The sequence below is a fragment of the Ailuropoda melanoleuca genome, chromosome 6, assembly GCF_002007445.2.
Source record: "Ailuropoda melanoleuca isolate Jingjing chromosome 6, ASM200744v2, whole genome shotgun sequence".
Taxonomy (NCBI): Eukaryota; Metazoa; Chordata; class Mammalia; order Carnivora; family Ursidae; genus Ailuropoda; species Ailuropoda melanoleuca.
The window spans coordinates 100,303,910-100,326,926 of NC_048223.1; the positions used below are offsets into that span (position 1 = coordinate 100,303,910).

The 23,017-nt window shown below is 42.9% G+C and overlaps 1 protein-coding gene across 3 annotated transcripts in view; it reads right to left on the bottom strand.

Annotated features, from left to right (window-relative positions):
• Positions 1-23,017, bottom strand: part of HPSE2 (heparanase 2 (inactive)) — a 696,190-nt gene that overhangs the window by 134,987 nt on the left and 538,186 nt on the right. For 2 of the 3 annotated variants that reach the window (XM_034663118.1, XM_034663117.1), the window contains exons 8-9: positions 16,154-16,260; positions 10,663-10,777 (exon numbers count right to left, since the gene is read on the bottom strand). In XM_034663118.1, coding sequence (XP_034519009.1) covers positions 10,663-10,777; positions 16,154-16,260 — 222 coding nt within the window. Of the gene's footprint in view, positions 1-6,633; positions 7,166-10,662; positions 10,778-16,153; positions 16,261-23,017 lie in introns of those variants that run through there. The other variant, XM_034663119.1, reaches the window with a different exon arrangement.

The following is a 23,017-nucleotide window of genomic DNA, read 5'->3' on the forward strand; positions in this document are numbered from 1 at the left end:
ACTTACAGCAGGACATAAAGAATACAGTCAAAGAAGCCAAAGAAGAAAACTATTATTAGATAGGCTTAAGGAGTATGAAATGATATCTGAAGGGTTTTGAAGATTCTAACAGTCTATATTTGCCAACTAACATTATTGTAACTAAAATATTTCTTGTTACTTATAATTTGTTAGTACCTGCTTTTTAGGATGGCTGTTTCTCACATGTTTCCATCCTTCCCAAGATATTAGAATTTCATCCAATTCCAAGGAATAATTTTCATGTGTTTAAAATAGATAACAATGGTCGCATTATTATGTACTTACTAAGTGTCAGGCACTGCCGTAAGTCCACGAGGCACAGATTATTAGCATCCCCATCATATAGATGGTGGAAGATGAGCAATCTGCCAAATGTGATGTAGCAAGTAGACATTAGAGTTGGAATTCCCATCCAGATCTGACTCCGGAGCCAAGTGTCCTAAGCACCAAGCTCTACTGCCTCCCAGTGTGCACACAACACCTGACAGTACAAGCTCACCTTCCATATTTCCATTAGTGAGCAGTGCACTGCAGCCCCTAGAATCCCAGTCACTGAGCATCTTTAGAGAGCAGTAAGGATTGCTTGTGAGCGGGCATTATGGGGAATATAAGGATAGGAAAGGTGGTTTCTGTTTTCAAGGAGCTCACAGTTAGAGAAAGGAAGTTAGATGCACCCAAACAACTCTGATAACAAAAGACAGTGTTAGCGGCTATAACAGGGCTATAAGAGCCTTAAGAAAAGAGGGTTTCTTCCCTGAATGATTTAAAAGTGAAATAGTGCTATTTAATATTTTTAAAAGATTTATTTATTTATTTGAGAGCGAGAGAAAGAGAGAGAGTTGAGGGGGTGGGGGAGAGGCAGAGGGAAAGAGAGTCTTAAGCAGACTCCATGCTGAGCGCAGAGTTTGACATACCGGGCTCGATCCCACGACCTGAGATCGTGACCTGAGCCGAAACCAAGAGTCAGACACTTAACTGACTGCACCACCCAGGCACCCTTTTACTTTTATTTTAAAGGTTTTATTAATATAAGTTCAGCTGGGAGGTCTGTCTGAAGATACTGGTAAGGAAGTCTTAAAGATGAATCAAAAAACATCAGAGCTGAAGGGGACCTCAGATGGTCATGTTCAACACTCACATTTGACCCAGAGCACCCAGTGCCCCAGGGTGAATGAGTTGGTGGCAGAACCTGCTATCAGATCTAGAACTCCTGTTCTTCCTTCTATCCTAAGACACTCCTTCCTTCTTATGGTCTCAGCACCGCAGGGCAAGAGCTTTCTTAGGAGCATGTATTCTTTGGGTAATTAATATCACAAATGTCCACACAGGACATGTTGCGCAGGCCTTTTCCAATTCTCCCTTCCAGCCCCTTCCCTCCAGCCAATAGTAATGTCTCCTACACAGAGGTCTGGCTCTGGAGATACTGAGCCAACAAGACAGACATTCACATCATCTTCTATTAGCTCTCTCTCCAAGGCTCTATGTTTTGTCATGCCAAACAGATTGTAAACATGGAGAGAAAGAATCTGACTTTATTCTTTATGTCCCAGAACAACTAAAATGGTGCTTTTCTTTTGTATACGTCATAACACCCGAGCATGAGGACATTAAAAAATTACCACTGACATTTTTAAATGTACACAAAAACAGAATAGCGTGACAAATTCCCAAATGTTCATTGCCGGCTTCCACAAGTGTCATTATTCTGCCGTTCTTGTTTCAAAGCCTGCAGAGGTGATTAAAGGTGCCCATGGAGATGGCCATGTGGGTGGTAGGCTCAGGCCTTAGGCTCAGCTGAGGATTCCAGACAGAGGGACAAGTAGCTGGATACACCACCATTATTCTCACAAAGAGACAGGGAGCAAAATGGTTTGCCAAGTGTGGAGTAGGAATCAGGTAGGTGCAGGGAGAGCCTGAACTAAGATAAACTGACCCAGGCAGTTCACTGGCTGTCTGTGCCAGGCTGTAGGTGGGCCAGGCCTCAGGGTGGTCTCAGAGCCACTGCAGGATCTCTGACGTGTGTTGTGGCTGAGCCTCTCCCCACAGCAGCTTTTGCAGATGCTACTCCCTTGGAGAGAGTGCTGCGCTCTCCCTTCAGCTCCTCCAATGGCTAGCTGCCTCTTTCTTGAAGACTGCCTTGACCACACTTTCTAAAGCACTATTCTCTCCTCATTATTCTTCAATTTAGCAGGCTGCTTGCTTCCTACACACCATTCTGAATTTTGTAATTAATTATTTGTTAGTTTACTTGTTTATTTTTAGTCTCCACTACTAGACTATAATCTCCAGTGAGGGAGTGGTCTTGTCTTTCTCCTTCACCTCTATTTCCTCACAACCAGAACAGTGTCTGGCAAATAATAGTCAATAAATATTTGTCAAATGAATTAATGATAGGTCTATCAAAAATAGGTCTATTAAAATTTTGTTAATATCTTGATAGGTGAAGCAAAGGTTGAGTACAAAAGAAGAGAGAAGAGGGGAAAGGTGATTTCTATTTAATCAGGGTAATTGGAAACTTCTAACCCAGTGGTGCTCAAATCTGGCTGCACATTAGAATCACCTGGGGATCTTTAAAAAGCACCAACACTGGGTGTCTTCTACAGACCAGCTGACTCAGAATCCCCAGAGGTGGTACCTACACTTAGGTATTGTTTAACCACCCCCCCAGGTGACTGTAATGTGCATAGGCTTGAGAATCACTGTTCTAATGAAGAAAGGCTGTAAGGACTTTGACATTAAGATGAGAGCAAGGAGCTCTGGAGTAGACAGGTCTCCTCAAGTTCAGTGTAGAGTGAGTTAGAATGATGTGTTCTAGTCAATCCTTTCAATGCTTAAAACCACATCAGAGGGACGCCTGGGCAGCTCAGTCAGTTGAGTGTCTGACTCTTGGTTTCAGCTCAGGTCACGATCTCGGGTCGTGGGATCGAGCCCTGCGTCGGGTTCCGCACACAGCGCAGAGTCTGCTTGAGATTCTCTCCCTCTTCCTCTGCCCCTCCTGCCACTCGTGCACACCCCCCTCTCTAAAATAAATACAAAATCTCAAAAAAAAAAATAACCCACCAAATCAGAGATGAAATAAACAGAGACGGTATTAGTTGAAAGTGAGGTACCTAATGATGGATAGTTTTTAAAAATTTATAAATAGTGTTGTGTATTTAAGGAAGAACTAAAAACAAAATTTATGTTTATGTGTTCTATTTCTATTTTAAAAGACTTCTGTTTTTATTTACACAAGCAACAACAAAAACATAATTGAGCTTGAAAGGACATCATGTATTATCTTTGGCTCTCAGGTCACTTCTGTCAGAGTCCTACTTGTTGGTTCCTAAATGTCATAACCAGAGCACATCGTGCCATGGTGTTTGCAACTGAATGCTTAAGAAATAACTTTAAGTTTGTTATATTGTGGCACTTGCCAGAGATCTTTCCAACCCACCAAAGCTCGTTCTGTTTCTTCTTGCCTCTCTTTTCCCTTCCTCCGTCCCTCCCTTCCTCTCTTCCTGGTCAGATTATTTTTAGATAATGGTTTCAGGTGTTTTAGGCGGACTGATGAGGCTAGGTGAGGTGCGGCTTTTCTCATTTCCAGAGCTTGCCTTGCTCCTCCATCATGTGAAGGTTGCTTCGAGGATGGCACTCTGCTCCTGAGCTCAAAGGCTGTGGGGCTGTAATTGCTTCTTCTCCCTAATTTAGTTAGGTTGCCACACGCCTTGCCGTAGCTGTAATCCCTCAGTACTGCAATCTGGGAACAATATAAATGGTTGATGGCAGAGAGATTTTCAATTGTTGCTTCTCAGTGATTCACATAATGTGCTGTCATTAGCACTTCAATGTGACATATCATGGTTTCCAGGGCTTATTGGGCCATTTATAAATAGCAAATGAAGGTGTTAGAGCTGGGATTGCAGTGTGGTTACTGCCTTAATTGCCTTCACTGGGAAAGGTTGGCAGCATCTTCTTAGGAGGAAAATAAATAGTAATTTTTAGTTTGTCTTTAACCATTTGCAGTTAATTCCTCAAGGGCAAGGATCACAGCTCCCCCCCCTTTTTTTTGTTCTTCTAGTTTTCTAGTAATTTAATTTTTTAAAAAAATATCTACTCTTCATACTTTAGTTATCATACTTGAGTTGATTTCCAGATTATCAGTACAAATATTCAAAGGTATATTTTCTCACCACAGTTAAGTTCACATTATTTATAATTATTACTGAGACTTACCGCATTTTACTTACAAAGTGACTTTATAAATAATAACAGCAGCTAACATTTATTGATTATTTATTATGTAGTAAAGATGCACGGGCGTTGGCTTGTTCAATTCTTTCCAACAACGCTGTGAGCTGGACACTACTCTTGCCTCCATTTTATGAGGGGAAGTTGATGTTTATTGAGGTTTAGGAAGCCAGTAAATGGGAGAGCTGGGTTTGAAACGCAGCTCAGTCTTATTCCAAAGACAATAGTTTTAAGTGCTCCCAACCCCAGCCCAGTCAGTCCCCTTTTCCAAAGCAGGAACTGAAGACTCCAGCGACGGGAGCACCGCAGGGCTGCACACCGTGCCTGCGTCTTCCGGCTTCAGCGGCAGCCTCACCGGGGTGAGCCCTTACAAACACCGAGGGGTGTGGGTGATGTCGCATGCGTGCCACTCAGGTTGATACATAAACAAAGGATGAGGACTGGTAGTTAAAAAGCAGAGGGGCTTCTACTTAAAGCATTAGAGGCAAAAGAGCTGCCTGCCTGGTCTGATGGTGCAGGCACAAGCTCCGAGCTGGGAGGCCAGGGTTTAGAGGCACGGAAGAGGAAAGAAGCAAGTCATGACCACTGGGCACACAGCCCAGGAGCTACGGCCACTGCCAGGAGCCGGCCTGGGTCCTAGTGATTGATCGTACAGCGTGCATGCCCTTCCCTCAGCAGCCACAGGGCCCCACAAAGAAAGGCTGCTCACGGAGAAGTCTCTGTCAGGGCCTCTAATGAGAGGATTGGGTTGCACATCACAGCTACCCCTAAACAGGTACGCTCTGCTTCTTTCATCTTCCTGATGGCTCCCACGGGAATGGAAAGAAAAAGAACGGAAGCTACACCGAGAAACAGGTCACAGGCTGGTTTGGCTAGGGTTTGCACCTCCTCCGCCCCACCACCTCCAGATGGATAGCTCTGAAATTCTTTGTCACACACCCTGTGTGGCCACTGGACAGCAATGGGAAAAGCTTTCCTAAGAAATTTTTCATAAACCATCCACTGTGACTCTCTGGAAAACGATGCCCCTGTCCCTTTGCACATGCTATTGCCTCTGCTCGGAAGATCCTCCCCAGACCCCAAACTCTTCTTCCTATGGCTAACTTGTTCTTCTTCTTCAAGGTCCAGCTCAGGCATTATCTCCAAAAAGCCTTCCTTGATGTCCCACACCTGCCCTCCACCCAGGCTGGCTTCTGTTCCTCTTCTGTCCTGCTAAGGCACTTCTGCCACAGTCCCTGCTGACTCCTCTATCTCCCACCTACACTGTAAGCTCCTTCAGGGCAGGGACAGTGTCCCCAGGGCCCAGCACAGTATCTAGCATACAGTATAAGTGTACTAAGTGTTTATGAATGAATGAATCATGAATGATAAATGAAGGAGGCTGGGATAATATATGCTTAACTATTTAAAGCACTTGATTTTTTTCAAAACACTCTATTTTTTCTTTTAAAAATAGCCTTTATATTTTTTCAGATTAAAAAAGCAATAGTGCTAACTGCAGCAATTTTACATACAAAAAAAATCCATAAAGAAGAAAATTAAAACTGTCTGTAATCCTACTATCCAAAGAAAACCACTTTAATCATTTAGATGTATGAAGAGATTTCAGTAATTTTCTCTGCATATGAATATATATGAAATTGGAATCCTATTGTCCTCCCTAATTTTCTCAAGGATTGTAACAATATCTTTTGGAGGCAGATAGAGAAGGCATTTTTACTGAAATTTAAGTGATGAGAACACTGGTACCAAAGACACGTATCTAACTAATGGCAGAGTCAGGAGTAGGAGCCCCCGCTACCCCCCGTGAGGCCTCCTGCGTAAGTGGTGTTGTTCTTACAAGAAGAAACTGTGCATTGACCGAGCACCAGTGCAGCATGGGGTTCGTAACTGGACGCTCTTCCTCAGGAAAGGGACAGATTTAAGCTGCCCCTGTGTCTGCATTGCAGCTGTGCAGTGCATAGGAGCACTGTTAAACATTTCCAAGCGAAACAAGGACGGAGCACTTAGGATCTCATCCCTGGGACGGGCTAACCGGCAGAGTTAGGTGGGCACCATTAAGATTCAGAGCTTCCTTCCAGTAGCCAAATGACATCTGAACAGCGAAGGCTTGGCTGAGAGCATGTTGCTGTGGGAACCACAGCCATATGCTGGAGCCCCCCATAAACTAGTGGGTAGTACTCCAGTCCATGACCACCGACTATATTCTACAACAGTGTACACAGTAAGTGCTCAATAAATGTGCATTGAGCTGAACTGAATGTGTATTATTATTCAGCAGTGACAGTCGACAAAAAAGAATGTGACCGCAAATATAAATATCACCACCATGACACCCTGTATAGAAAACACAGTCCACTGTGAACTAGCTGTTCTATTCTAAACAGAGAACTAAACCGTAATCCTCAAACACAAACACACGCCAGACTGTTAGCTCTGCAGATGGGGGAACCATATCTTATTTATCTGTGTGTCCCCAGAATACCTAGCACAGAGCCAGACACATTTGAAGTGTCAATGTTTTTTGAATTGAATTATATTTGCTTGGCTGGCGTGGGAGTTAAAAAGATGTTGACTAGTAACTCACCATTCCTTTCCCTGGAAGCTCTGTAAATCAAGCTCTTAAAAAAAGCAGCAAGCTAAATTCCAAAACCCTCTCTTAGGAGAAATGCCCACGGCTGGTGGGGTCTGGACTATGTCCACCAAATGTGCAGATCTCTCCTACACAAACATCACTTACTCCCAAGGGAGCCCCTGACTGGCTGACTGGCTGTGGAGACTCACACGTTCCCTCTTTCCCAATGGCAGGAGGGTCAGGGGAAAGGGGTGGGAGTCGATGACGAAGCACTGCTGAACTAAATGTCCTCTTCCCAGGAGAGCGAAAATCTCCAACGGTAGGAGTGTTGGCACTTTTCTAGAAGAACAACCATAAAGAACATGGGATGTAGTTGGAAATGCTCTTTTCTGAAGACAAGTTTCTTTTTTAAAGGGCCACCCTCATCTTCCCTCTTACCCTAGACTGGAAGGGTGCTACTGGAATGACTTTGCCAGAGCTGCTAGAATCTCACAAGCTGGGATCAAAGTCGACTGGGTGGGTGGAGGGCTCCTATGGGATCTGGGCTGAGGAGCCATTAGGCCACTATCCTCACTTTTTCTAAGTTTATCTAAGAGCAGTAACAAAAACAAAAACAAAACAGTGTTTGCTAATAAGATCCTTTCCCCTTTCCTTAAATACTGAGCTGAGTTTGAAGAAATTTAAATAGAAATTACTGATTTTTCTGGGAGACAATCAAAGCACACTCACCGATCCCCTAAGCTCTTAACAAACTCTCTTGAAGATTTCATCACCATGTAAAATCCACAAGTTTTTATTGGCAATGTTTGGTTATCAGCTGCACAGCCCTCTGAGGTGGTGGCCAGCCCAGCGCCCAGGTCCGCCTCCATTACCTGTTCCAAGGGCCTGCTGGCAGTCCGTTCAGCTGGTGCCCTGGTCTAGCCTCAGAAATTCTTTCCAGGGGAGACTTCGGACACACTCTCCCCGCTGCCGAGTGCCCTACTTGTAAGGTGCAGGGTTTATTAGTGCAAAGAAAGATAAAAAGAAAGCCTGCTACCTTACGTGCTTTTATGGTCGAGTTCTTTATTAGAGTTGGTGTTTCCAGAAATACAGCTGCCCAGCTCATTGGAGCTTTTGTGCTGAATCAGTGGGACTTGTTTTAGCTTCCCATGGACCTGAGTGAGCTCTGCGGCCACCACGTATCAACGGAGGTCTCTTGTGCCACGCTTTGAAAGGCAGTTACCCGCAGCAACTCTCATGTGAGGAGAACACAGCCATAAGGACTTGTGTCTTTAACCTGCACACAGCCAACAAAGGCACACAGAGAGCTGACATGGAACCCAGGTTTGTCCATCTCTGGAAATCCAGCCTGTCTAGTCATCCAAAGACTATCTTTTTCTAGCCTAGGGTTTTCTTCTCTCCCGTTCCTTAAGATGCCCATTTCCATCTCCAGATCCAACAGAGGCAAATATTGGCCTCGGACCACAGGACAGACACCAAAGAGTACCACAAGGAAGAGAAAAGAAAATCAGATTTAGAACAGCAAAACTCCGAGAGTCCCAGTTCCCAGGGCTTGTTGGACCTTGGATAAGCCGCTTAATATCATCATTGAACCCTAGCTTCTCTTCACCAGCCTCTCTTCAGAGCAATTCCAAAAAGTGCAATTATCTTGTTTTTATGTTTATTTATTTTCCATTTCTCACTATGCTTTATTAGCTTATGAGCTCCAAGAGTTCAGGGACCTTGTCTTTTTGGTTCATCAAAGAGGCCCGCTGCAGGAATAATGGTCAGCGTGTAGTACGTGACCAAGAGGAGTGGATGAGTTTGAGTGAGGCAGGGAGGGAGGGAGGCAAGAAGGAAGGACAGAGAAAAGGGAGGACAGAATGGATGGAGCATTACTGAGGTACCATATATGAAAGTGGTCTGTAAATTAGTATTACCCACATTATTAAAACAATGATAACTAATAGTTAATGCATTAATTATACCAGAGTGACATTTTAAAAATATAAGCTAGATCATATTATTTCCCTGCTTAAAACCCTCCACTGGCTTTTCATACTATGTACAATAAAGTCAAACTCCTGTTAGCTTACGAAGCCTATGGGATCTGACCCCTGGTGCCCTCATGTCCAACCAGTCCCCTCCTTCTCTGCCAGGCCCCCATCACTCTGGTGTACTTGTGTTTCCTCAAACACGCAAGTCCATTCCCGCTTTGGAGCCTTTGTGCTAGCCTCTTCCCCTGCTTGAAAAATCCACATGGCTGGTTCTTTCTTGTCATTGGGCTCTTGGCTTAAACGTCACCTTTGAGAGAAGCCTTCCTATACACTCACTCCAAAGGAGCCCTCACTGACTCCTCGTTATAGTACTCTACTATTTGTTTATTCATTTATTTATTACTAGTCTCCTCCCCAGTGCCTGATGGTCAACAAATATTTATTTTTGTGTGACAATGTACTTGTTTAATGCTAACACTTCATAGAGACTTTTCTAATTATTATTTTGTTTTATCTCTGCAGGTTTATAAACTCAGACAAACAAACAAAAAATCATGTGGTTCCAACCTGAAAATTCCCTCTCCACTGTACATTAGCCACTGCTACACACACACACACACACACACACACACACACACTTGGAGAGAGGTAGCCTGGCCCTGTGAATAAAAGCAATGGTGTCAGTCAGTTCTAATATTTGTGACTTAACTGGAGTCATGTACAATCCGTGATACAATAACTTCTTCGCCCTCTAATCTATAGGGATTCTTTTGAAACATGGAAATGGTACCATTGGGTGCCAAGCTGTTCTCTGTTCTGGGCTTGGAAGCCTCCTGGCTCAGGGCAGGGGTGAAAATGAGGGGAATGCAGGGTGGAAATAGGCAGAGGGAAGCGACGGCAGGAACACCCGCTGCTTTTAGTTGGGTTTGCTTACTGCGGATCCAAGCGCAGGAGTAACTCTGTAGGAAGAGTACTGGACTGCAGCACAGGGAACGATTCTAGACCTAGTTTTATATCTTCCTCTCCCCGCTCAGACTATCAGTTCATCTGTTATAGGAGGTGCAACTGGATCTCCCCAAAGGGGAATCCCAGCTCTGACAGTCTACGAGCTAATGAGAAGAGTCTGACCTTTCCCTGTGACGATGCTGTCTGTGAAAAAGGTGACCCATGTAATATTTTTGATGAGTGCAGCTTCTCTGGACTAAGTAGGATCTCTTTGATTGGTCAATACACTCACCCAACAAACCAAGATCTCTGCTCTTGTCAGTCTTCCTTAGCCTTCCCTTCCCTTCTCTTTCCTAGGGAATTTGGTGTCCTTGGCAAATGCCCTCATTGTCACATGGGGATCAACACCTAACTGTGAGTGCACCTCAGCCACTCCCTAAGAGACGGGTTCCTACTGCATCCGATCCTGGCCAGCACGCTCCCATCTGCTTTCAACATGTTGCATCTGATGTTAAATAATGTCTCCTATTAGCATTAAAAGAAAGCAATCTGGAAAAATTCACTCTCAAGCAGAGTTCAAACAGGCCACAAGTAGATGTGGAATCACAACTGCACAAGGTTTGTTAAAATAATAGTAGTAAATAAATACATGAATGTATATATGTATGTGCACATATGCATATGTATATATGAGTGTGTGTATACAGATGTGTGTGTGTGTGTGTGTGTGTGTAGTGAAGCCAAAAGTCTGTGAAATGGGTCAAGAGAACAAAGACATGAATACTTCTGCTGTCCAATTTATGAAATTACCTGATTACAGAGGGAGGAGAAAAATTCTCCCAATGTGGAACAAGGCACGGTCAAAATAACTGAATGACATGGAAGAGGAGTTGGGAATCTTTATCTCACACTTACTGGTAATGGGTTGAAATTCTGGTCCACGAGGTGATTATATCCATGGTCAAAAAATGAGTGTCGTATCACAACATCAATGCCCTGATTGGCCAGCATTCCTAAAGTGTTCAACCACCTAAAAAAGCAGGAAAAAAAATGCTACATCAATACATCTTAAAAATTGCATATAGCAAGCTCCACAGGAATTGGCTAACACACACACATATACATCAACCCCCACCATGAAATTTACCTAGTACTTTAAAGGCGAAGATTATTTAAAAGTGAAGATTATTTTAAGCATTGAGTACACAGCTGGGAGATGTTTTAGGGATTATCAAATCCAACCTCGTCATTTTATAGGAAAAGAAACAGACGTCCAGGGGAGTAAAAGGAATTGTGCTTGGTCATAAAATATCTTGTTCCTAATGACTTATCTTACCCCTGTAATACTAACAAATGAAATGAATACCCTAGCCACTTGTAAGCCTAATTATCATTCTCCCCACCCCGTGGCCACAGGACACACAATCACAGGAGCATACACGCTATACTCTCCATCACTCAAATCCCCTGCTTGCACCCTGTCATTGTACATGTGCCTTTCATGTGACTCTAACTCACATACTCCTATGACCTACGCAAGAAGGGTCCAGCCATTTGCATCTCTCATATATCACTGTCAGTAGTCAATGCAGTAACAATTTTCCTTGGTACTATAATTAACCATGCAGAGCTTCAACCATGCTACCATCACACACATCATAATGGAGGACCTGCACTGCTCACACGTTACCACATACTCCACTATGCCATATACCCACTTTCCAGGGTGTACTATCCTTCAAAAATAGTGTCCTCTTGGTTCTTCCAACACCCACCGCTAACTCTGCCTTTATTATTTATGCATTCAATTCGTTCACTCATTTACTCATTCATTTAATTTTCTCTTTGTATTCCCACTTCTGAAACTTCGGAAAATTTCTAAGTGTAACTATATATATAATATAAAATGTGACTGAGAGCTTCAGTCTCATGGTATAAAAGATAAGGTGTTGCACAATCTCTCCTGAGCATGCATGTGAGCCTTCATCTGTACCTCTTCTCCCCTCTTCTCTCACCCTAAACTCCATTCCCTGGTTCTAAGCCACATATAATTACTCTAGGCTGCCCAAACTCACCATGCTTTCACATACTCACCTGAGTCTCCATGCATGTTTTAACTTCTGCTTAGAATTCCCTTTCTCTCCTCCTCTAATCCACCTCACCTCATCTGGCAAATTTCTTCCCATCTGTTCACCTCCAAGTCAGGTGTCATCTCCTTCCAAACTCTGCTGTTCCAGCCAACAGTAGTCCCTCTGTACCTTCACAGAACTCTTATTTATACCCTCTGCCAGCCCACGATAATTACTTCCTTGCTTCTCTGCTGTCCCCCAGTTGGTTAAGAGCTCACTGAGAACAGACACGATGTTCTAGCCTTATACCCAAAATACCCATCTCAGTTCCTAGCACACTGGAGATGGTTCATAGTCTTTGTTAGGATGAAACGGATCCAGATAAAATTAGATTCAAGGAACTTTGAGAATCACCATTCAGCATACTAGGGACAAATTATGCATAACTATGATTTCCCAAATTTGAAACCATATGGAACACCAAATTAGTGACTTGTAGAATTAAACTTTTTCTTTATTGGAATAAAGAGCATGACTAATTTTTATATTATGAATGGATATTATTAACATCTTAAAATCTTTCACATTGACAATTATATTTTGTTCTCATAAAAACTAACAAATATTTACTGATAATTAGAATTATAAAAACAAAATAAAACAATGCAAAATGTAAAAACAAAAATTTTAAATCAAAAAGAAAATCTGACAATAATACAACAGAACTTCTGTTGTTGTTGTTGTTCAGACTGGGACATAAAAAAATTACTTTTGGAATATCACATGTTTACGCTAATTGCCTTTATTATTTTTATTAATTTACCAATCCTGTGAAATCAGGATAACAGATTTAGTTACACTAAATATAGAACTGATTAATTATATAACTAACTAATTAATATATGCTAATACTGAGACACAGTATTGAACATTCTGGGGTAGAACTCTATAACATGAATTCTGGGTTGATGCACTAAATCAGTGCTCTCTCCACCAATGCAGCACAAATAAGATAGGGTTTATATCTAACAAGTATTTACCTATAAAAACAAGTATATCTTATTCAGCCTTCTATCCCTACACTTGCTGAACAAAGAAACAAAATGATGAGTAAATACATAATCACATCTAGCAGCAGCTGGATATCTATACAGGACTATATTTTGGTATTTAAAATATCCCATTTGTTCATTCATTCATTACTCATTCAACATGAATTAATCAGCTGTAAATGCCAGGCCTTGTTCTCAGCATTGAGGATAGACACAAAAATGCGTGTGTGACCATGCGAGTCATTTGTAAGGCACTGGGTATGTAAATACCTGTACTCATTTATAGGAATGGTATCAAATTCCTACTTGTGACCTCGATAGACCTTATAACAGTGATCCACAAAGAATATATATATACTCAACAAACAAAAGTTAACTGGTAAATCTGGGGGGTGTTTTTGCTAGTAAGGGGAGTTTTTGAAGGAACTCTAACGTGAGAGGGAAGAATATGCATCATCCTTTCCAAACCCACATCCTATATATACATCCAGGGTCTGGAGCATTCAAAATGACTATGACCAGAACTCCTGCTTCCCTGTGTTTTTCAGAGTGGAACGGTTAGGGGAAGTTATCATCCCCTTCCTCTTGTAAATAGTAAGCCCTTGCAGAGGGCAGATAAATGGTGTTCCAAGTCTCCCTTTCCGAAGCAAGTAAGGAAAAGTGGCAGGACGACTGGTACATCCCACCAAGGAGGCTACTGGAGCCAGTAGTTTCCATTCCACAAAAATGGATCGACTATTGCCTGGGTGGCAGATACTACCAGGTGCTGGAGACACAGCAGTATGCCAACGGTACATCTGTAGTGCCCTGGAGAGTCTCAAAGCCCTGGCTGGAATCAGAAAGTTGATTCATGCATAAATGTCCAAGTGTCCTTGTAAGCTTGTCATTATGCCATAAATTGAAGAAAGCCTGAAAGATGCCTTCTTTCCAAGGAATCTTGCTAGTCTTCTGGAGCTTCTTAGAATGCTTTATTCCCCCTGCTCCCACCTCCAGGAAGCAATTTATGCTTCTTGGAAAACTAGACTCAAAGGACACTGTGCTGGGTGCCGCCATCAGAGGGGAGAGCAAATGGGTGATAAAGAGGTAAGGCAGAAGACCAGGAGCCAAGTGAGCTAGCGTTCAGCTGATCTGTGATCTGGGCTGATCCTACACACCGGATACCTGAACTACAACCTAAGCCTGAACAACGATGTTAATCCGGGTTTGCAAAGTGACCTCAGAGACCTATGGAGACTTGGCTGGTACTCATGAAAAGGCAGGTCTTTCTCCAGCTCCCTCCATGAAGGGCTGTAGTGTTTCTCATCTCACATTTTTCTCTGAAGGGAAGAATGCTCGTGAAAACACTCAGGACAACTGGGCTGCTTGCGGGCCCAGTGGCAGCGTCTGTCTATGACAGCTGAGCAAAAGCCCATTCCTCTGTTGGTTCTAAGAGGCCCCTGCAGTCCAAACTGCCACTGGCTTCTTGCCCTTGCTCCACGGCTCACAGTGAAACCTGGTGAGGAGTGTATTTTTGAAAGAAGGCTCTCAGAGCCACTGTATCAAAATGCCAATTCATTCTCTTTCGTTCACTGGAGCCACGCGCATCGAACAACTGCTCCGTGCCACTCAATGCTAGATGCCGAGAACACAGGCATGGAAGACCCAGCGTTATCATCATATATCCTTTAGACGCATTATCTTCATCTGCATGTGCCAGGATTCCATCTGCAAAGACAATCTGCCTGACTGCCCTGATTTGTCCTTTACAGATGTGTTCAAGAAGCTGCCTTAATGGAGGGACTGCATGTGTTTAATTAGGAACAGCTGTTAGAAAGGAAACACAACGCTGAGGGCAGAGCTCCGTTCTTAGGAGGACCAGCCGCAGACAAAAAAACCAGGGCCACGGGACGAGAGTAGCACAGGACCAGGTCATTTGGTGAGTCCATGGTCCTGAGGGGTTTGTCCCCACCACATGATGCTGGCAGGCCAGTCAGAGCCCTTTGTGCTTCCGGTGTTAGGTTGTCGTCCAGATGACTGCAGAAGCCTTCAAATCCATTGTCCCATTGCCAGCCTCTCCAAACCCCTGCGTGTACTATTTCCAAAGCCAACATGGAAACACAGGTCAGATGGGGTCTCTCTCTTCCTCCGAAGTCTTCAGTGGCTTGCCACTGAGTGTAGAACAAGGCCTCACTTCCTCTGCCTGGCGTTCATGGCCTTCCACAATTCGTGGGGAACCCCCCGCCCCCACTGCAGCCCTCACTATATCCCTGCAGCGCCTGAGGCTTTCGTCCATCACCGGACTCATTTCCCCTTCCCTGTGCCTTTTCCTATAATGTTCCTTCTGCCTCAAATGCTCCCCTCCATCATCACCACAGTTCTCCACCCATAGAAATCAGGGTAATCTTTGTGTGTCCACCTCAAATGCTACTTCCTCCATGAAGCCCTTCCTGATCTTCCCAGTCAGAGAAATTCCTCATTCCTTTGCCTGTCTTCCGCTTCTTTTTGTGGACAGACCATGTGAGGCAGAAAGAAAGATGGTCTAAGGTAGTGGCAAAGAGGCTAGACTCTGGAGCAGACTGCCTAGGCTTGAGTCCAAGCTCTCACATCTATCTCACTGGGTGGCTGTAAAATAGCAGTATCTGTATCACTGGTTGTTAAGTTTCTAGATACAGAGAGAGCACTTCCGAAATTATGTGGCACATAGAGTTAAAATTAGTATTATTATGGCACTAATCTCCTACACTTTTTCTTTTTTTTCTTTTTTTTTTTTTAAAGATTTTATTTATTCATGTGACAGAGAGACAGCCAGTGAGAGAGGGAACACAGCAGGGGAGTGGGAGAGGAAGAAGCAGGCTCCCAGCGGAGGAGCCCGATGTGGGACTCGATTCCGGAACGCCGGGATCACGCCCTGAGCCGAAGGCAGATGCTTAATGTCTGCGTTACCCAGGCGCCCCCATCCTACACTTTTTCTTATCTCCTGTCTCTGTTCCTCTATTACCTATCTCCTAGGACTACGGAGAAAATGAGATGGGAAATTGTATGTCGTCTGCACTGTCTTTGAATGACAGACATTAAATAAAGGTCTTATGACTCGATGGTCACTAACTAGTACTGTAGTAGTACTCTGACGCCTGTACCTGACATCTCAGTGTCTAGAGAAGTCACTCACCCATTCACAAAGGAACAGATAAAGAACTTTCAGTGGGAAATGAGCCCTCCCCCTCCAGCCGGCAGAATAATGAGCAGCACCACTTCACTGCCCTTCTTTCCTTAAAGTCCCTGGGAGTGAGACTGCATGTTACTCACAGGAATCCTGCAGCATAGGAATCTGACAGATTGTTTGTGCCTCCAGCTGAGGTGGTCACCACACCTTCAAGCCAAATCTTCTTTCCTGGGGTGTATGTATTAACCACCTGTTCACACAACAAAAGCAGACGGGGATAGGAGACTTTTAAAAGTTGTTCACAAGTGAGAAGGAAGACATTCCCTTGAGGGAGCTGCCAATACCCTGCTCCCAGGTGGTCATGATCTGTGCCTTTTTCATGATGATTCAGCCCACAGAGTGAGCTGGCACGCACACACACATATGCACATACGTGTACCACACACCCAACACACACACAAACATTAACATTGACATATGTCCACTCAAAGAAATGATCATTTTTCCCTAAGTAAACACGAGTGAAAATATGACCATTAGAACAACTGCATTTTCCAGGACATAAGCTGACTGCAACACCCTTCACGAAAGTATAAATCATGTGATATTCCCATTTTAACAAATATTGAGAAGGAAAATTTCTTAATACTCTGTTATGGCACATCCCAGGATGAGTCTACTGTCCATACATCAGAAATCAGAAATCATGAGGGCAGAGGTCAATGTTCAGGAGAAATATTTTATAATCACCAGACATGTATATATATTACAGCCACATTTCAAAAATAACTGCAGTAAGTCACTGAGCCACAGGTGAAAGATCCCACCTTGGGAGCTTTCCAAGCAGAAGTTTCAAAATGGCCCAGTCTCTGTTCCCCAAATTGGAGGCTTGCCAGACTATCCAGATTAGGGCCCAGATCCCCTAGACAGCAGTCTGGCAGTACTTAGGGATAATGTTGTACTCTGGGAAGCCCCTGGAAGCAGAGCCTGAGACAAAGACTTATCTATAAATAGTTGATTTGGGAAGTAATAACAGGGAGCAGGAATGAGGAACCAGAGGGCTGAATTAGGGAAAAGGCAAAACCAGTACCAGAATGTGTTTTCAAGTTGGCAACCACTGTTGGCAATGTACTCAACCCCACAGAGAACTTGGTAAGAGTCTTATGAACTATGCCTCAGAACTTTTCTCCCAGGGGAATTCAAGGAGAAGCATACTCATCCCTTGGCTCCTACCCCCCAAAAGGCCAAGAGTAGCCTTGGGACTGTTAACCTCTGTCCCTCCGCATTACCCCACTTAATTGTGTAGGCATGAGTGTTGAGCCGGTTCCCTGAGTTCTGCATCTCTGCCTTAGTGAAGTCCTAGAGCAGGAAATGAGAAGCGAGGTTGTACCGCATCCCATGGGTGCCAAGCTGGTGACAGCTTGTACACCTGCCCAGCTCTGGTCTCTGCAGCAATAGTTAGTACGGGAGGTAAGACTGAGAGGATACCGGTTATGCACGAGCGGAGCTGGATAAAGACAACAGTGTATTTGGATCCTATGGACCAACAATTCCTCTCTTAGGCATACAAACCAAAGGAATTCTTCCTTAGTCCTCTAAGGACACAAGTATGAGGATAGTCACTATGTCACTGTTCGATACAGGTTTCCATTGCCGGAGGAATGGAAAAGTAAAAGGTGGTGGATACATACCATATAACATTATGCAGCAGTTGGAGCAATAAAGTCCATATAAATCCAGAAACATGAATTAGCTTCAAAGATTTAGTGGTGAGTTAAAAAAAAATAGCAACAGAATGAGATTTATGTCACAATATTATTTATATAATTACTCATTCATATCCACTAACAAAATAGTTTCTAAAGATACATGTCTCTTAAGGACATGTACCAAATGCAGAAGGAAGGCATGCGTAAGAGGGAGGTGAATGTGAGCAGAGATTAGAGATCAAGGCGAAAATTAAAACAAAAGGCTTTTCATGAACTGATGATAGTCTGCTGTAGTTGAGGGGCATGATTTTAATTTAATTATCTGCACCTCAGATCCCCAAAAAGAAAAAAAGTAATGTGAGATGTAGCATAAATGCCAGAACTTTCCTTTTCCCAAAACCAGAGGCAGACATCAGCAAACAATCATGTTCCTCTTTTCATTTCTCCCTAGGTATAACTGCTTGTCCTCTCCCCCCATCTACTAGCGTATTTGCATTATTTGAGACCTCTTTTAGAATCAGGGTTGGCAAAGTGCTCGACCCTTTCAGGAGTAAGTTGTAAAAATATTTCACAAATTTGAGATGGGAGTAAAGATTGTGATCAAGAATGGAAGAAAGATCCTGAGAATTAAAAGTGGAGGTCAACTTGGAGTGTTATTAAAAATTAAGTAAGAATTCTTCCTTGTCCCCAGAAAGAGAAGGGTCACTGAGGACACCACAGGGTCGTTCTCTCTCCCTTCTCGATACTGCTCACAGTGCCCAACCCAAAGGGAACTGGAGACAGTATAAACAAGAAACAAGGAAATGATCAAATGACAGAGCTGTATGGTGAAACTGGACTGCATTGTGCGTTCCCCTCAAAATGTGGGGCTACAAAAACTCTGTGCTTGTGAGAAACTGTGTGTTCCCTTTACAGCTAACTAGAGTAGAGTAACATACTTGTGTTTTTCTGTTTTGCCTTTGGCTTCCAGGATATTCAGAGTTTAATTTTTGCTCAAAGACAGATATTAAAATAAAGCAGTTAGAGAAAAGGGGTTAAGCAAAACAAAAAGGTAAAATTATAGCATGATGAACCTTGAAGTCATTAAGCTAAGTGAAAGAAGCCAGACACAAAAGACCACATGTTGTACAATTCTGGTACGTGAAATGTCCAGAATAGGCAAGTATGTAGAGACAGAAAGTAGATTAGTGGTTTCCCAGGGCCGGAGAAGGGGAGGGGAAATGCAGGGGTTGGGGAGTGACTACAAACAGATATGGGGTTGCTTTGGGGGGTGATGAACATGTTCTAAAATTAAATAAATGGTTTCACAATTCCGTGCATACCTTAAAAACTACAGGATTGCACACTTCTAAAGGGTATGCACAGTTTCATGGTATGTGAATTTTATCTCAATAAAATAAAACTCTGCGTGTGTGTGTCTGTGTGTTTGTGTGTGTGGTATCATTAGCAAAAGGAGGGGTAGAGTCTAATAGGCAGATAACTACTGTGGAAGCAGTAATGTAATGTACCCCGGAAGTTCTGGGTTTTGCCACACACTGGTTGTCAGATTTTGGGCTTGTTTTTTCTTGAACTTTCTTCATCGACATGTAAAGCCATGCATTGGGAGTAGAGGAAATCTAAGTTCCTTCTAAATACAAAATGTTAAAATGTATTAGCATTTTGTAATATTAATGCTGATCCCCTTGGCTCCCATTCCTCATTAGTCAAGAGTATCTTTGATTATGTAAGTTAAAATTACGTAAACAACAAATATGGGAGACAGAAAAAAAGAGTCAAGCTGGAGGTAGACAGAGTGGTAGAAAAAGCCATTGGAGTAGATAAAATTACCTAAGGAGAATATCTAAAAATCAGGCTAGAAAGGGGCTAAAACATAAGGCATTATCAAATGCATTTGTTTATTCACTCAACCAATACTTATTGAGCACCTGCTGCACGCTGAACAGATTCTAGGGGCAGAAATACAGCAGTGAGTGAAACAGAACAAGACTCTGCTCTCTTTGGCTTACATTTTAGTCAAGGGGAAAAGACTAACGATAAAAAGTAAACAAAGGAAAAAAATTTAGAAATAAGAGCTAGGAAGAAAATGAAACAGAATGATCTGACAGAGAGTGACTTGGCAGGAGGGGCGGGGGTGGATACTTTAAATAGCGCTCAGGTCACCCCCTGAGAGGTGGTATCTGACCCTAGACCTGAGTGAAGAGGGAACAAGCCCCTTGAGGGATCTGGAGGAACAGCACAGAAAAAGGACTAGATAATGGAAACAGGACTGTTTGTAGAACCGAGGGAGAAGACCATCTGAGGTACAGTGAGTAAGGGAATGTGGGATATGTGCATTTGAGAAACAAAACAAATGAGCAAATAAAAAAAAGAGAGAGAGAGACAAACTAAGAAATAGACTCTTAACTATAGAGAACAAACTGATGGTTACCAGAGGGGAGATGAGGGGGGCATCGGGGAAATAGGGGATGGGACTAAAGAGTACACTTATCATGATGAAAATAAAATAAAGCAAAACAAAACAAAACAAAAGTAGGGAAAAAAAGGTCAGAGAAGAAAGGATGGATGTTTCTTATTCTGAGTGTGATGGAAAGCTACTGGAGGGATTTAAATAAGAAAATGATATGAAATGATTTATGCCAAGATCACTATAGCTGTGATGAGATCATATATACCTATGTAATGAAAACTGTGAAATGATAGACACTTTAAAGTTTTGCTATTTCTGAAGCCACTGTGAACTTCAATTTCCTTATCCATGAGCTGGATTAATACTTGACAAAGTTGTGTCGAGGACCCTGACTACTGATCAAAAGATAAATAACATTGGCCAATCACAGGAAGATCCCAAGAGCTACAGGAAACGGCATAGACCTAGCAGATGAACATGTATGTGGGTCCATCTAAGGTGATGCATGAATTCAAATGAACTAATGCTAAATGGAGTGAAATGCTAAATGGAGTGATAACTTACAGTTACAGTTTGGTGGTGGGATTCTGAACTATCAATTATGATCCAACAAAGGAGTACAGGAGTCTGTGGACTACTTCTTAGAAACCCTGAACTATTGGCTTTTATTCCTTATCATATTTACTAAAGGCTCCTCCCTGTGAAGGCAGGGGTCCTCTATCATGATATCACTTGTATTTACTTCCTAGCAGAGTGCCTGGCACAGGGTGAGTGCTTAACTGAAGGCTGCCATGCTCTAGTCACACAAAGAGGTTGATCGGATTCCAAACCTGCCCGTGCACAAGCTTACGGGAAACTGTCACTCTTTGAAGAAGTTATGTGACCTAAGACGGGGCAACTAAACTGGTCAAAGTATTGGTAGCAGTACTCGGAATACAAATAACAACCTTGGAGATCAGGAAAAATAAAAGCATGCCATGAAAACCTACAATGGCAATAAAGATCGAGATAACACCAACATATGTCTATTTGCTAAAGTTCAGAATATGAGGCCTGCGGTCCACCCCCTTGAATTCTGAAAGATGGAAATTTCAGAGAAGGAAAGGGAAGTATGCCTTGCTTACCAGGTAATTTATATATGGAATCCAACAACCCCAGAAGTGGTAAAGGCAAATCACCATCCAGTGAGATCTGGAAACCAGACGGATTTTATGATGTATTGAGCTTATTGTAATGTTCTGATATTGAAGAGAAGGAGACAATATGTTCCTACCACCTATCCTGTGAGGACATTTGTCATGAGTATTTAGTTGGAAGGTGGCATCAATTTGTACGAGATCCTTATATTCCAAAAGGAATTCAAAGTCTAGCTCTTTTAAATGAGGACTTGATTCTGGAAAATGGTTGGATTTGTAAAATACCGTGTACCTAAGATTCTGCAGAGACATAGACGCTGTTTAAATAGAAGTTCATCTGAATTAACTTCTGACTTGCGGGGGGATTTGTAAGTAAACGATTTATAAATTGCTGTTATTGGTGAGGTAGCACTGAGGAGTGATTAAAAGCACAGACTTCGCACTCCGATTGCCTGTGTCTGAATCTGGATTCTATGGTTTACTCACTGTGTGACCTCTCTGTGCTTTACTTTCATTAGCTGTAAAGTCAGAATAGTAATAATATCCATCTCAGAGCGTGTTATGATACTTAAATGATCGAATATTTGTAAAGCACTTGGAAAGGTATCTGGCTTATTGTTCAGTTCTTAAAGTCAAGCCAGTGTTAACCTAGACCATTCTTCTTGTCTAAAGCACGGAAGTTGGGTTTGGATCAATCTAACATTAGAGTTGGTTTCTTGTCTTTTGGACATGTTTGTGGAGGTAGGTAATAGCCCAGATGTATGCTAACTAGCAGGGAAAGGTCTGCTTAAAATGTAAAAGGCACATGGATAATTCACATGAACATAATTAGCATTCAGAGTAGTTCATTTATTGACTCTCAGCACAGGAGTAATTCCTGCCCTTTTCTAGAGAAGCCATGTGAACAAAAAGAACAGTGAGGTAGGACTTTTATGTACAACCTAAACCAGCTTTATGAGATGTTCTGCAGGGGAGAGATTCCTAGAAAGTATTAATACTAAAGGCTCTGGGAGTAGTTGGTACAAATCAACAAGGATTTTCTGAGCATTTGCTGCTGGAGACATGGTGAGAGGTTTGATGAACTGTGTGTCTACCGTGAGCAGAGAAGACCATCATGGTGACATGTCGGGGGCTGGTTAGGACTGGGGAAGAAATCAACATGGGCAGAAGAGGAGAGGAAAAAAAATCTGGAAAAGCAGATGGAACCAGCTGCAAAATTCCCTTAGAAAGTGAAACTCTAAGAAACCGAGGGCTATAGTTCAACACTGTGGTTTTCTGAGTAAATATGATTCTCCCTGTGCTGGAAGAGAGAAAATTGCTGGACTGGAAAGAACAAGGGTGCAATTCCTGGTGAGAAATGATGTGCCAATGAAGGTCATTTTAAGGAACACGTTGCCTGGGGACAGCGAGGAAGTACAAGTGTTGAGATTACAGGAATGAGGGTAGAGAGGGGCTGGGTGGCTGGCTCTCTTTCAAGGGTTCTGTTGTCCCATAAGACTTCGGCCCTTGGGCTCAAGTGGACAAGGGAGCTGTGAGGCACCCACAGAACAGCTCGGCAAGTGGCCAGTGGCTGCTCAGACTCCTTGGGCCGGCTGGGGGCAGACTGATGTGAAAGGAAGCCTCCAACTCCCTTTCCTGCCATCTCAGGGGTTGAGGACATCAGGACTGTTCCATGTGGCTATGTTGAGAGAGCAGGCATGAGAGAGAAGAGAGAATGAGGAAAAACAGCACTGATTTTATTTTATTTTTTTAAGT